Below are 15,654 nucleotides of genomic sequence, written 5' to 3'. Positions count from 1 at the left end.
CGACATCACGGAATTAAGGTTTGCAGTCTATGTTTTAATACTTTTAGATATAGTTTGTGTACACATAAGCTAAATTTCTGGCTTTGACATCATAGCTTCTGACGGCTAGCACCACCACTGCCTCTAGATATGTGCATCACCAATAAGAATATGCTTGTTTAAGCATAATGCACACGTCTAGAGCCAAGAGACCCCCCCCCCTAAATCTTAGAGCAAAGTGAGGTGATACAATGTGTAATAGATATAAAAATCATCATTGCACACCACTGTGAGGTAACATGATATCAAGCATCTAACAACGCCTCACATGGTGGAGTGTGCGACATGGCATAAGGTAATCATACACTTGCCCACAAAGTTAATAAGCAAAGATACCAACAAGGTAGATATAATAATGACATCAATGGCATCACATAAACAAGATAAGCAACATTGCACATATCCAAGATATTAAAAAAATATGGCCTCATGGTTAGCTTAAACAAGGTACTCAGAGCAACCAATGCTCAGACACATGCACATAGGATATAAAAGTCTTGGCCAAGCCAAATAATACACCAAAAGTTTGGGTCTTGCCAAATCACCAATATACCCAAATGTGACCCGACCAATCCTAATAGAGCTCATTATTCTCCCCCTTTGGCATAAACAAAAACACCAAACGGAGAGAAGAAGAGAGATGCTACCGCATAACCCACTACTCATTCTCATCATCACCGTCGTCATCCTCTTTATAGAATTCATCGAAGTTGGGGGTCTTCAAGAGGCTCATTGGCATCATCAGGCTTGGTCACTTTCATTGCCACTTGAGAAGGGATACACATACGCCTCAAGACGGTTGCTATCATCCTCAGACCCATACGGTACATCCTGCCCATTGTGATGACACTCTTTATTGATGAGGCTAAGAGCAAGCTTCGATCTGGCACTTGACTTATGCATACGGTGGTTAATTTGCCCTGATGTAGCTCAGCATGGCCTTTTGATCCCGCCATGGAAAGCCCTTCATCTTTGGGGGCACTGTAGGACATTGAGGGTCCATGAGGGCCAGCCGGTCCATTGTCATGAGCTTCGTGAGAACTAGAACTGGGAGCTTCACTCCCATTTGGCTTTGGCTTGGCACCAGGGCATAGAGTGGGATGATAACGATCTAGTTTGGTGTTGGTGCAAGAAGCAGAATCGGTGCAAAATATGTTTTAACAGCACAAACTAGCATTTTCCCATGGCATTCAGAGAGACATTATTACTGTTGCGGTAACTAGACTAGCAGGTTTCAAACGGAGCTCACAACACTCTAAAGCAGGTCTCATACCACTGATAACAAACCACCGGCAGTGCAGCAAATACCATGAAAAGCATAGCTCATGTACACCTAAACTACGCTGCAGAGGCCTCCTCAGACTGTTGCCAACACGACAATGCCTTTCCTCCTGTGCTGTGCTGCCCCTGCGCTTCACTCCAGCTTCCTACTACTGCAGCTCGCCGACGCACCACAGGTCCTCGGGGTCCTCCTCTCCCAGCGCGGGGTTCTCCAGTGCGAGCTCCTCCGAGACGTACGCCAGCCCCTGCATCAGCCTCACCACCTCCGCCGTGTCGTCGAGGTAGTACTTGGCCTTGCTCGGCTTGCGGCCGACGGTGCAGGCGAACACCTCCGCCGTGGACGCGAACGAGTCGGCGCAGGAGGCGCTGGTGATGAACTGGAACATGTCCTCGTCGGAGCGGTCGTCCCCGATGCAGAGCACGAAGTCCGGGCACATGCCACGCTCCTGCAGCGCCGCCAGCATGCGCCGCGCCACCAGGCCCTTGCTCACGCCCTGTTGTTCAACACAAGAATTGTGTGTAAGCAGTGAGGTTTGATTCGTGCCAAGAGGGTGAGATGGGATTGAGAGGCTTCTTCACCTGTGGTTTAGCTTCGACGGAGTGCACGGTGCTCTTCACGGACACCGGCTCGTTGGTGAGCACGCTCTCGAGGTGGTCGACGAGCTCCTTGGCCTGGCATGACCCGAAGTCGGGGTCCGCGTCCTCGTAGTTCCAGACGAGCACCGTGTCCCTCTCCTCGATTATCGAACCGTCCGTCGTCTCGGTGTAGAGCTCCATGACCGGCTTTGCAATCTGCATCCAGCTGCAGTCCGCGGGTGGGATGCAGGTCTCCCATTCTGCGTCCCTCTTCAGCCTTATTCAGTACAGTACATTTCAGAAATTAGACTTCCTAGCAGCCGCCCACCATATGTAGCAACAAAATATCATGGCAGAAAAGAAAAAAAAGGCATGCTATTCCACTTCAACTTGAATACGAACTTATGATTTTCTTCGAAAAGGAGGCTTGACCCCGGGCCTCTGCATCATTGCGATGCACACAGCCATAGAATATGAACCTATGATGCAACATACCAAAAGATTTCTCCATACATGTGCCACTAAGTTGTACTTGTTGTAATGATATAGAGTCCAATAACATTTCAATTTAGTTAGCTAAGGAGGACAGGCAAGAAAAGGATGGCCTGCATCTGCAAGTCTGAATGTTGAGCATTGAGCTAAGCTTGCAAGAATGTACATAAAAGCGAAGCAAACCTTAACTTAAGCTCATACCTCATGAAGTAGCCATGCTCAGCTGCCATGCCAAGGTTCTCGGCAGGGAACCACTCGTCGAGCGTGCAGCGTTTGAAGCCGCTGCAAAGGAACACCGCATTCCTCTGGTCCTGGCACAAGCTATTGAGTATCTGGACCGATTTCGCAGTGGGGCTCTTGTTGATCGCCTGCGGCATCAGCGTTCCGTCGTAGTCCAGCAGAATGGCGCGCGTCTTTGACCTCCTGTACGCCTGAACAATGTGCTCCATTGCGAGCTTCCTGAAGCTCAGGTCAAGCGAGACCACCCTGAACCGGAGGCCGAAGCCGATTCCCCAGCATCGTCGGTTCGAGTGATCCTTGCAGGTCCTCTCAAGGTCCTGGAGGAAGCTGTTGGCCCAGTAGCCGACGTCGTGCTTCTCCACGTAGCGGTAGTGCTTGTCGTGCCGCAGATTCTTCTCCTTCTCGGGCAGCACAAGGGCGCACTCCATGGCGTCGGCCACGGCCTCGATGTTCCATGGGTTCACCCTTATGGCACCGCTGAGTGACGGGGAGCACCCGATGAACTCGGACACCACCAGCATGCTCTTCTTCTCCTCTGGCTTGCACAGCCGCAGTATTCTGTCAAGCCTGTCGTTGCCTTGCCGGGAGGCGACGTACTCATAGGGGATCAAGTTCATGCCGTCCCGGACCGCGGTCACCAGGCACACCTCTGCAATGACGTAGTAGGCGACGCGCTCGTAGAACTGCAGTGGCTGGTCAATCAGCACCACCGGCTCGTACCCCGGCGCGCCATACGCCTCGTTGATCCTCTTCACCATGGCATAGGTCTCCTCCTGCACGCCGACGACGTCCTTCCCCCGGCCCCTCGCCGGGTTGGCGACCTGCACCAGCACCAGCCTGCCCCGCCACTCGGGGTGCTGCCCCAGCAGCTCCTCCATGGCGAGCAGCTTGAGGCTGATCCCCTTGAATATGTCCATGTCGTCGACGCCGAGCATGACGACCCTGCCGTTGCCGGTGTAGGTCTCCATGAGCTCGGCGACCTTGGCCTCGGTCTCCGGCAAGGCGAGCACCGCGTTGAGCTGCTCCATGTAGACCCCGACGGGCAGGATCTTGATGCTGACGGTGCGGCCGTAGTACTCGAGGCAAATGTGTCCCCGCTTGGACTCGTAGGGGAGGCCGAGCATCCGGCCGCAGCAGGAGAGGAAGTGGCGGGCGTAGTCGAAGGTGTGGAAGCCGATGAGGTCGGAGTTGAGGAGCGCGCGGAGGAGCTCCTCCCGGACGGGCAGCGTCTTGTAGATCTCGGAGGAGGGGAAGGGCGAGTGGAGGAAGAAGCCGAGCTTGATGCGGTTGAAGCGCTTGCGGAGGAAGGTGGGGAGCACCATGAGGTGGTAGTCGTGCACCCACACGAAGTCGTCGTCCGGGTTGATCACCTCCAGCACCTTGTCGGCGAACACCTTGTTGGCGGAGACGTAGGCCTGCCAGAGAAGGCGGTCGAAGCGGCCGCCGAGGTCCGGGGACAGCGGCAGCATGTAGTGGAAGAGCGGCCAGAGGTGCTGCTTGCAGAAGCCGTGGTAGTAGCGCGCGGCGGTGTCGGCGGGGAGGAAGGCCGGCACGCAGTTGTAGGAGTCGAGGAGCGCCTGCGCCACGGCGTCCTGCTCGGGGACGGGGACGTCCTCGCGGAGGCAGCCGATGTAGATGAACTCCATGGAGGGGGAGGAGGAGCTCTTCTGCAGGTGGCGGAGCAGCGAGTCCTCGTCCCAGGAGAAGGTCCAGGGCTCCTCCGGCGAGGCCGGGCGGTGGGCCCGGATCGGGAGGTGGTTGGCGACGACGATGGTGCGCGGGCGCGGCGCCGGGGACGGCGTGGAGGGCGACGCCGGGGAGTCCTCCATGAGCCCCGGCGTGGTGACCACGCTCGGGAGCCGCCGCCGCAGCGCGCCCAGCGCGGCCGGCGCCGGCCCCTGGTCCGCCGCGCCGGTCGCCAGGTCCAGCAGGTTGGAGTAGGAGCTCGACACCATGGCCTCCCACCACCACTCCTCCCGCGAGCAAGACTCAAGATTTCGCGAGAAAGGGGGCGGATTTGGGGAGGAACGGCGCCGCTTCAACCGGCGAGAAGGAGGAAGAACGGAGCCGCCGATATTTTGGCACGCAGTTCCTGGCGAGACAGTTGAAGCGGAGAGTGGATTGTGGCCTCGTTGTGGGGAGGTGCCGAGGCCTGGGCTGGGCTCAGCAACAACAACAAGGCGTCCACCTGACCGACCTGGGGGCTGGGGTGGGTGCTCCTCTCCGCACCGGTGGAGTGAGCTGAGAGTGATGCACTAATTGTAGAGAGAGAAAGGGGTGGGAAAGATAAAGGAGGGCCTTTCTGTACTTTTGACACAAGGGGTGAAACCTTTCGTGCAATTTGGCGGCGGCCGTATTCCCCTGGCTCGACAAGTGTGCCGCTCGCTACACTCCCCCGCATAAAAGACTTGATAGATAGGTTTCCTCCTCAGCTCACGACGAGGCCGGTTTGGTCCGTTCCTCTGGGCAGCAAGAAACATACCATCATCATCAGCATCAGCATCAGCATCAGATGGTAAAATTGCCAGCTGATCTCAAGCGGGACTGCACACGATCCGGCGGAACTACCCCATGGCGCACGAGGGCGAGCGGCTGCGGCTGCGGGCGGGCGCCCTTTATAGGAACAAACAGCGGCTCGCCTCGTGGTGATCGGATGGATCGGGCCGGGATCGGAGGTAAGGCGGGGGAGGAGAGCCGAGGGTTTACTACAAGAAAGAAACACGAGGGAATGGGACAGGAGGCGGACGAGGGAGAGCGTATTCGGAGATTTCCTTGCGTTGGACTTTGGCCGGTGGTGCTGGGTTGGATCTATTGGCCGGTCCCCAGCGAGGATAACAACCGGGGGCAGCGAGTCTATCTGTGGACGGCGGAGAGTGATCGGTGGCCCGATGTGTCTGTCCTTGGTTAGTTCGTTTTACACCTGGGGCAGGGGGGTTTTTCAGAGGCTGGAACAGGAATGGTGTGCTGATTCGCGATAAAAAGTTTCCGGCTATTTTGTGGCCGCGGTGTAAATTCGTGAGGTCCTCGGTCCGGATGGAAGAACCAGAGCATTCGTGGTTCTAGAAGATTCTTTTCTACTATGTGCGTTGTCGCAACACGGTCTTTTCACATGTGCAGCATGCGATACAAACAATATTTCCTGAGGTGGTTTCATGCAACAAATTATCTGTGCTTAGAAAGCTGACAGTAAACTAAAGCGTTACGCTTCTGTGTACATATTATGTTTGTGTTCACTTGGCGATTCTGACCGCTATATTCTAACTTTTGCGGATGGCTTCACCGTATTTGTCGTTTTTTGCAATTAGGAAGAAAGGAGGGAGCTCTTTGGATAGACGTATGCACGTCTCTTCACATATGCAACATCGATGCAAATAGCATTTCCTTAGTTGTTTCCATCCAAAACAACAACAACAATATGTGTAATAAAATCGCTTCATACAAAGCTAATAATAAATTACATATGTAAACAGTTCAAAAAAAATACATATGTAAAGCATGGCACTTCCGTGTCCGCGTTCGCACGGCAGATTTAACCACAATAATGTATTTTTTAGATCATTGTAGCATATGTAACTACTTTTACAGTTATAGAGAGAAGAAGCACACTATGAGGATAGGCATTGTCTTTTCACATATGCAACACTAAACTATGTTATTTTCTAAATTACACCTCTGCATTCTTCTTTACTCGGCAGTTTCAGACCGGTATCGTATTTCACGGACAACTTTAATGCATGTAGCCATTTTTGCAACTAATAAAGAGAAGAGGCCCTTTCGATAGGCGTATGTCAGTCTTGTCACATACGCAACATGGAGAGGAACATTGTTCCCTAAGTTTTTTTCGTGCAACAAATAATGCATAATTAAATTGCATTTCATAAAAAAGGCTAACAATAAATTACAATGTGAAGCGTTACACTTGTATTCCGCATTTATTCAACAGTTCTGACCACTATATTGTATTATGCGGATGTCATTACCTCTTGTGGCCGTTTTAGCGGTCAATAGGGATACGAGGCCCTTTCGATAGACGTCTGCAAGTCTTGTCGCATACGCCATATAGAAAGAAAAATTATATCCTAAGGGCATGTCCAAGGCGGAACCGCAGATCTCCCGCAACCATCCGGACTGCGGAAGCCATCCAACGCGGGCCTGTATCGGCCCGCGGCGCGGTCCGGGCGTGATTTCTCCCGCAAATCAAAGACAAACGTGGGAGGGAGCTTTACGGGAGTCCGACCTGATCCCAAGCCCGATTCTCACCACCCTGGCCCGCCAGAAAAACCCACCCGCCCCTTCCGCGCATTCTTTTCGATGCACGCACCGCTTAATGTGCCACATTCATGCCGGCCCGGAGCATGCAGTGGCCGGCATTGATGTAATGCACGCGCCGCTTAATGTGCCACAATAACTACAAGAAAGACGGGGAATGGGACAGGAGGCGACGAGGGCGTATTCGGAGATTTCCTTGCTTTGGACTTTGGTCGGTGGTGCTCAGTTGAATCTATTGGTCGGTCTCCAGCGCCCAAGATGGCACGGAAAACAACTAGGGGCAACGAGTCTATGGACTGGATGGCGGAGGGAGATCGGTGGCCCTCCGTTACCTTGGTTCGTTTTACACCTGGGCAGGAGTTTTTAGAGACTGGAAAAGGAATGTAGTGCTGAGTCGCAATAAAAAGTTTCCGGCTATTTTGTGATCCTGGTGTAAATTCAGGAGATCCTCGGTCCAGATGGAAGAACCAGAGCATTAGTGATTCTAGAATATATTTTTTACAATGTGCGTCGTCGCAACACGGTCTTTTCACATATGCAACATACGATACAAAGAATTTTTCCTCAGTTGATTTCATGCAACAAATTCTCTGTGCTCGGCAAGCTGACAGTAAATTAAAGTGTTACGCTTGTGTGTACATATTATGTCTGTGTTCACTAGGCAATTCTGACCACTATATTTTATTTTTGCGGATTGCTTCACCAGATTTGTTGTTTTTGAAGTTAGTAGGGAAGAAGAGGGATCTTTGGATACACATATGCAGGTCTCTTCACATATGCAACATCGATAGAAATAACATTTCCTTAGTTGTTTCCATGCAAAAAAATCATGTGTAATAAAATCGATTCATACAAAAGCATGGCACTTCTATGTCCGTGTTTGTCGTTTTTGCAATTAGGAAGGAAGGAGCGAGCTCTTTGGATAGACGTATGCAAGTCTCTTCACATATGCAACATCGATGGAAATAGCATTTCCTTAGTTTCCATGCAAAAACATCAATATGTGTAATAAAATCGCTTCATACAAAGCTAACAATAAATTACATATGTAAAGCATGGCACTTCTGTATCCGCGTTCGCACCATAGATTTAACCACAATACTGTTTTTTATCATTTTAGCATATGTAACTACTTCTACAATTATAGAGAGAAGAAGCGCACTATGAGGATAGGCATTGTCTTTTCACATATGCAACACTAAACTATGTTATTTTCTAAATTACACCTCTGTATTCTTCTTTACTCCGCAGTTTCAGACCCGTATCGTATTTCACGAACGACTTTAATGCATGTAGCCATTTTTGCAACTAATAAAGAGAAGATGTGAAAGATCGAGGATGTCGCCTAGAGGGGGGTGAATAGGCGCTTTAAAATAATTACGGTATAGGCTTGAACAACTGCGGAATAAACCTAGCGGTTAATTTGTCAAGCACAAAACCTGCAACAACTAGGCTCACCTATGTGCACCAACAACTTATGCTAAGCAAGCTAAACAACTAAGTGATAGCAAGATATATGACAAGAAATAATATGGCTATCACAAAGTAAAGTGCATAAGTAAAGGACTCGGGTAAGAGATAACCGAGGCACGCGGAGATGATGATGTATCCCGAAGTTCACACCCTTACATCTCCGTTTGGAGCGGTGTGGAGGCACAATGCTCCCCAATAAGCCACTAGGGCCACCGTAATCTCCTCACGCCCTCGCACAACGCAAGATGCCGTGATTCCACTAAGGGACCCTGGAGGGCGGTCACCGAACCCGTACAAATGGCAACCCTTGGGGGCAGTCACCGAACCCGTACACTTTGGCAACCCTTGGGGCGGTCATTGGAACCCGTAAAATTGCTCGGGGAGATCTCCACAACCTAATTGGAGACCCCGACGCTTGCCCGGAGCTTTACACCACAATGATTGAGCTCCGAACACGACCAACTATCTAGAGCGCCCAAGCACCCAAGAGGAACAAGCTCAAGGGTACCAAGCACCCAAGAGTAATAAGCTTCTCAACTTGTAACTTTCACGTATCACCATGGAGAACTCAAACCGATGCACCAAATGCAATGGCAAGGGCAAGCGGAGTGCCAAAGTCCTTCTCTCCCAAATCCCACCAAAGCAACAAAAGCTAGGGAGGAAAATGAGAGGAAGAACAAGAAGGAAAACACCAAGAACTCCAAGATCTATATCCAAGGGGTTCCCCTCACATAGAGGAGAAAGTGATTGGTGGAAATGTGGATCTAGATCTCCTCTCTCTTTCCCCCCAAAAACTAGCAAGAATCCATGGAGGGATTGAGAGATAGCAAGCTCGGAGAAGGTCAACAATGGGGGAAGAACACGAGCTTAAAGGATAAAGTTCATTAGGGAAGAAGACCCAGTTTTATAGGTGGGCAAAAAATCCAACCGTTATGCTCACAGCCCGCACAGAGCGGTACTACTGCTCGTCCTCACGGTACTACTGCTAGGGGTAGCGGTACTACCTCAAAGGGTAGCGGTACTACTGCTTGCAAGCGGTGCTAAAAAATACATCCGTGCCTACCACCGCTGGACTTGAGACGAGTTTTCGGTCCGGAGCGAAAGTAGCCATGGAAGTAGCCGCGATAGTACTGCTCTAAGCGGTAGTACCGCTCCCAAGAGCGGTAGTAAAAAAATACATCCCCTCCAAGCGGTAGTACCGCTGCAGCTTTTTTAAGCACACCAAAACTGACACAACTTCTGCAAACGGACTCCAAATTCAACGAAACCAAGTTTGTTGGAAAGCTAGCGACAAGGGCTAACACAATCTCGATAGAAATAACAATAAGAAGGAAATTAGAAAAGGCCCATAAGAAAATGGTGAGAACCCTTCCTCGAATAAGGCCGATAAATCCTCCAACACCGAAAACGCAAAAGAAGAAGCATGTGAACTCCGTTTTCGATGAACTCGAGCTTATCAAGAAGATGACCATAAGCTCCAAATCTCACACGGAGAAAATCAAACAAGAATCAAGAAAGATGATGCAAGCATGCATTGGTTTGAGCTCTCTACGAATGATACGATCAAGCTACTCACTTGAGAGCCCCCCTTGATAGTAAGGCAATCGATCCTATAACCCGGTCTCCAAACTATCACCATGAGACCGGTAAAATAGAGAACCTATTAAGTCCAAACCTTTGCCTTGCACAAAGTCCACTTGAGCTAGATGTAGACGATCTTGACTTCCTCAAGTAGGACCACCTTTCTTGATTGCGTTGGCTCGGTGAAGACTAGTAGATTTCTCCCCCATACTCCATTATGGGTGAGCAACTTTTCAGCACATCTTCACAAGTACATTGTCACACAATGGATGACAATCTTCAAGCACTTGATCTCTTCGTGATGCATCACTTGAATGTGCACACCGCAACCTAACCCCACAAAGAACTCTCGCGAAGACCATGGGTTAGTACACAAAGCGTAATGGATGATGCTTACCATACCATGGGATCACTTGATCCCCCTCGATAAATCTTCTACGATGTGTGAGTTGATCAACTTGATTCACTCTTGACTTAGTCTTGATCAACCTTGAACCTTTCCAACTCTCTTCATTTGGATGATGCCTCGAAGGTAAGCATGAATGATCACACAATCTTCTTCTTCAAGACATGCTTGCAATAAGCTCAGCTCTCACATGACCAATCTCTGGATAATTCCTTAATAGCGCCTTGGTCAACACATAAACTCCTTGAAACCAACACATGGACTTCAAGAAATGCCTATGGACCAATCCTTCAAATATAACTCAATGCAACCATTAGTCCATAGAGAATGTCATCAATTACCAAAACCACACATGGGGGCACCGCATGTCCTTTCAATCTCCCCCCATTTTGATAATTGATGACAATCACTTCCAAGAGAGTTTATATAAGGAATTATGCATCACCATGCAATGCAACAACCGATGATGCATGAGTATGAGAAGCAAATGCTTAGGAACAAAACCAAAGCAATGCATGAGTATGAGATGCAAATGCTTAGGAACAAAACCAAAGCAAGAACAAAACTCTAAAAACTTTTGCACAAAACTCTCTGAAACTTCTCCCCCATTGGCATCGATTGCCAAAATGGGCGAAAAGCTTAGGAGGCCAATATAAAAAGTGTTCCTCCATAAATTATGTATTTCTCAGCAAGAGAGTGGAATGCCATTTACATATCCAAAGGTAAATACTTGGAGGAAGACAAACTATATTGAGGCATAAAGATTGCTAAAGAATGATATGCCACAAAGACATGACAAAGAGAGACACAAGCAATCAAGCAATCAAAAGATACCAATTGAAGCAAGCAATCAACAGATATCAATTGAACCAACTAGACCAAAGACATGAACAAAGGATATTAAGATATGAGCAAAGGAGTGTTCTAAAGAAACTAGAGAAGCTCCCCATGATTTGTGCACAAATAAGAATTTTTGTATTTGTATACAAAGTGCACAAAATAGGATCATAGCTCCCCCGAAATCAATAGAAACTTATAACAAGTGCAAGTGAGCATATAGGAAACAAAGCCTAGCACTTGCAACAAACACATGGTTGAGCAACATGTAAAAGAGGTAACTTAAGAATAGGCTCAACCAAAAAGATGTGTGTGAATCATGGCAAAGCACTTGAGAAGACTAATGTAAGGATGAGCATTAAGCATCAACATAGTCTTGGATAAATGAGATACAAGGTGCAAGACATGACCTTTCCCCCCACACACAACAAGCAAATGGAAAAGGAATGTTGTGCTGATTCGCTATAAAAAGTTTTCGGCTATTTTGTGATCGCGGTGTAAATTCATCAGATCCTCGGTCCGGATGGAAGAACCAGAGAATTATTGGTTCTAGAAGATTTTTTTACTATGTGCGTTGTCGCAACATGATCTTTTCACATGTGCAACATGCGATGCAAGCAATATTTCCTCAGTTGATTTCTTGCAACAAATTCTCTGTGCTCAGAAAGCTGACGGTAAATTAAAGTGTTATGCTTCTGTGTACATATTATGTATGTGTTCACTCGGCAATTCTGACAGCTATATTCTATCTTTTGCGGATGGCTTCACCGTATTTGTCATTTTTGCAATTAGGAAGGAAGGAGCGAGCTCTTTGGATGGACGTATGCAAGTTTCTTCACATATGCAACATCAATGGAAATAGCATTTCCTTAGTTGTTTCCATGCAAAAACAACAACAACAATATATGTAATAAAAGCGCTTCATACAAAGCTAACAATAAATATGAAAAGCATGGCACTTCCGTGTCCGTGTTCGCACGGCCGGTTTAACCACAATACTGTATTTTTTGGATCATTTCAGCATATGTAACTACTTTTACAATTATAGAGAGAAGAAGCACACTATGAGGATAGGCATTGTCTTTTCACATATGCAACACTAAACTATGTTATTTTCTAAATTATACCTCTGCATTCTTCTTTACTCGGCAGTTTCAGACCTGTATCGTATTTCACGGACGACTTTACCACATGTAGCCATTTTGCAACTAATAAAGAGAAGAGACCCTTTGGATAGACGTATGTGAGTCTTGTCACATACGCAACATGGATAGGAACATTGTTCCCTAAGTTTTTTTCGTGCAACAAATAATGCATAATTAAATTGCAATTCATAAAAAAGGCTAACAATAAATTACAATGTGAAGCGTTACACTTGTATTTCACATTTATTCAATAGTTCTGACCACTATATTGTATTATGCGGATGCCATTACCTCTTGCGGCCGTTTTAGCGATAAATAGGGATAAGAGGCCCTTTGGATAGACATCTGCAAGTCTTGTCGCATACGCCATATAGATAGAAAAATAATATCCTAAGGGCATGTCCAAGGCGGAACCGCAAATCTCCCGCAACCGTCCGGACTGCGGAAGCCATCCAACGCGGGCCTGTATCGGCCCGCGGCGCGGTTTAGACGCGATTTCTCCCGCAAATTGGAGACAAACGTGGGAGGGGACTTTACGGGAGTCCGGACCGATCCCAAACCCGCTTCTCACCACCCTGGCCCACCAGAAAAAACCCACCCCCCCCCCCCCTGTATTCCTTCCCATGCACGCGCCACTTAATGTGCCACATTCATGCCGGCCCAGAGCACGCAGTGGTCGGCATTGATGTAATGCACGCGCTGCTTAATGTGCCACATTTACTACAAGAAAGACGAGGAATGGGACAGGAGGCAACGAGGGCGTATTCGGAGATTTCCTTGCTTTGGATTTTGGTCGGTGGTGCTCGGTTGAATATAGTGGTCGGTCTCCGGCGCCCAAGATGGCATGGAAAACAACCGGGGGCAGCGAGTCTATTGACTGGACGGCGGAGGGAGATCAGTGGCCCTCCGTTACCTTGGTTCGTTTTACACATGGGGCAGGAGTTTTTAGAGGCTGGAAAAGGAATGCACTACTGATTCGTAATAAAAAGTTTCTGGCTATTTTGTGATCGCGGTGTAAATTCATGAGATCCTCGGTCCAGATGGAAGAACCAAAGCATTAGTGATTCTAGAAGATTTTTCTTACAATGTGCGATGTCACAACACAGTCTTTTCACATATGCAACATACGATATAAACAATTTTTCCTCAGATGATTTCATGCAGTTAATAGGTCGATTCACTGATTAATCGCTACTCCTAAACTGACCGAGCAGCTACCAGTTAATGATTTCTTGAACGTTGATTGTAATCATCATAAATAGGAGGCATGCTATCATCATAATAAATTTGCACATCAAAACTTGGGGGACTAAAAATATCATCTTCATCAAGCATATCATCCCCAAGCTTGTGGCTTTGCATATCATAAGCATAATCACTCTCATCATTAATAGTATGAATAGCACCAATAGTATAACAATTATTATCATCACAACTTTCTAGGTTGGTGCCAAGATTATAAGAAGTATCATTATTTTCCCAATCATAATCATCACAATGAGTAATAGGCATAACAAAATCATCCTCAATAGTTTCTTCAGATATTGTACCATAAGACAAAGAATCACTATCATCATCAAGCGTATCATCTTCCACATTTATTTTTGATTCCTTCTCATGAGGCAGAACAATAATAGGAGCGAAATCATTTGGGAGGGATACCTTTTTACCTTTGCTTCTCCGTCTTTTCTTTTTCCTCTCCACATCATGTGTGGGTTTAATCAACTTTTTGGAGCTCCTTATTGATGAGATTGGTTGCATAGGAAACTCATTCTCGTAACCTCTTTCATCATGAAAGACAATAGGAGGGAAAGTGGAGAGCTTTGCCCTTTCATTGGTATTTATTTTATATTCTAATGGTTTTCCCATCTTTCTATAGTTGGAAATATAAGCATTCTCGTTGCAATTTACCACACAAAACATATAGATTTCTTTAAGAGTAGTTTCAGCATGGTCGCTGAATAAGAACGCTTGAAACCAACTATTTTTATGAGACAATTCTTCACACCCCAAAAATAAACAAAGTTCATTATAAAGTTCAAGGTTGATCAAGTTATTCCAATATTTGGTCACGATTCGATCATGAAAAAGTATGCATTGAAAATTAATATCACCAACTCTATTTCAAAGTTCACAAGTAATGGGATGAAGAGAGCATAATTTTGTAGTAAATTTATCTATCACCTTAAGCCCCTGATTGGTTTCATCATGTTTATGCTTCTTACAATAACTATCATCCCTATAAGGCATGTATTCACAAATTGTATTCACTCCACAAAAATAGATATGCTTATAAGAAACTTCTTTATCATGACTAGTGCAATCATCATTAGTACCATGAATATTCATAGCAAGCACACTAACAACATTGCAATCATGTTTATCATTCAATGATTTAGAGCCAAACATTTTATTGACTTCTTCTTCTAACACTTAAGCACAATTTTCCTTTCCATCATTGATACTTCTCCAACGTATCTATAATTTTTTATTGCTCCATGCTATATTATCTACTGTTTTGGGCAATATTGGGCTTTATTTTCCACTTTTATATTACTTTTGGGACTAACCTATTAACCGGAGGCCCAGCCCAGATTTGCTGTTTTATGTCTATTACAGTGTTTTGAAGAAAAGGAATATCAAACGGAGTCGAAACGGAACGAAATCAACTGGAGAAGTTATTTTTGGAAGGAAACACACCTGATGGACTTGGACCCTACGTCAGGGGAGACACGAGGTGCTCACGAGGGTGGGGGGCGCCCCCCCTAGGGCGCGCCCCCCTGTCTCGTGGGGCCCCCGTGGCTCCTCCGTCGTCCCCCCTGCACCCATATATACCCACGTGACCTAAAACTTCCAGAACGGAGAATAGATCGGGAGTTCCACCGCCAGAAGCCTCCGTAGCCACCGAAAACCAATCTAGACCCGTTCCGGCACCCTGTCGGAGGGGGCAATCCCTCTCCGGTGGCCATCTTCATCATCCCGGTGTTCTCCATGACGAGGAGGGAGTAGTTCTCCCTCGGGGCTGAGGGTATGTACCAGTAGCTATGTGTTTGATCTCTCTCTCTCTCGTGTTCTTGAGATGATATGATCTTGATGTATCGCGAGCTTTGCTATTATATTTGGATCCTATGATGTTTCTCCCCCCTCTTCTCTCTTGTAATGAATCGAGTTTCCCCTTTGAAGTAATCTTATCGGATTGAGTCTTTAAAGATTTGAGAACACTTGATGTATGTCTTGCCGTGGATATATGTGGTGACAATGGGATACCACGTGCCACTTGATGTATGTTTTGGTGACCAACTTGCGGGTTCCGCC

The 15,654-nt window shown here is 47.2% G+C and overlaps 1 protein-coding gene across 1 annotated transcript; it reads right to left on the bottom strand.

The window, feature by feature from the left end:
- Positions 1 to 1,192: 1,192 nt before the first annotated feature.
- LOC125552409 (alpha,alpha-trehalose-phosphate synthase [UDP-forming] 6-like) lies at positions 1,193 to 5,203 on the bottom strand. Its single transcript, XM_048715955.1, has 3 exons — positions 2,590 to 5,203; positions 1,900 to 2,173; positions 1,193 to 1,814 (listed from the first exon to the last, which is right to left on the bottom strand). The coding sequence occupies exons 1-3, from the start codon at positions 4,581 to 4,583 to the stop codon at positions 1,470 to 1,472; spliced, it is 2,613 nt and encodes an 870-aa protein (XP_048571912.1). The 5' UTR covers positions 4,584 to 5,203; the 3' UTR covers positions 1,193 to 1,469.
- Between the last annotated feature and the right edge of the window lie 10,451 nt (positions 5,204 to 15,654).

Source organism: Triticum urartu, chromosome 4 (genome assembly GCF_003073215.2).
Source record: "Triticum urartu cultivar G1812 chromosome 4, Tu2.1, whole genome shotgun sequence".
Lineage (NCBI taxonomy): Eukaryota > Viridiplantae > Streptophyta > Magnoliopsida > Poales > Poaceae > Triticum > Triticum urartu.
The sequence above is the reverse complement of the archived record's forward strand: the minus strand, read 5'-3'. Positions and strand labels throughout refer to the sequence as shown.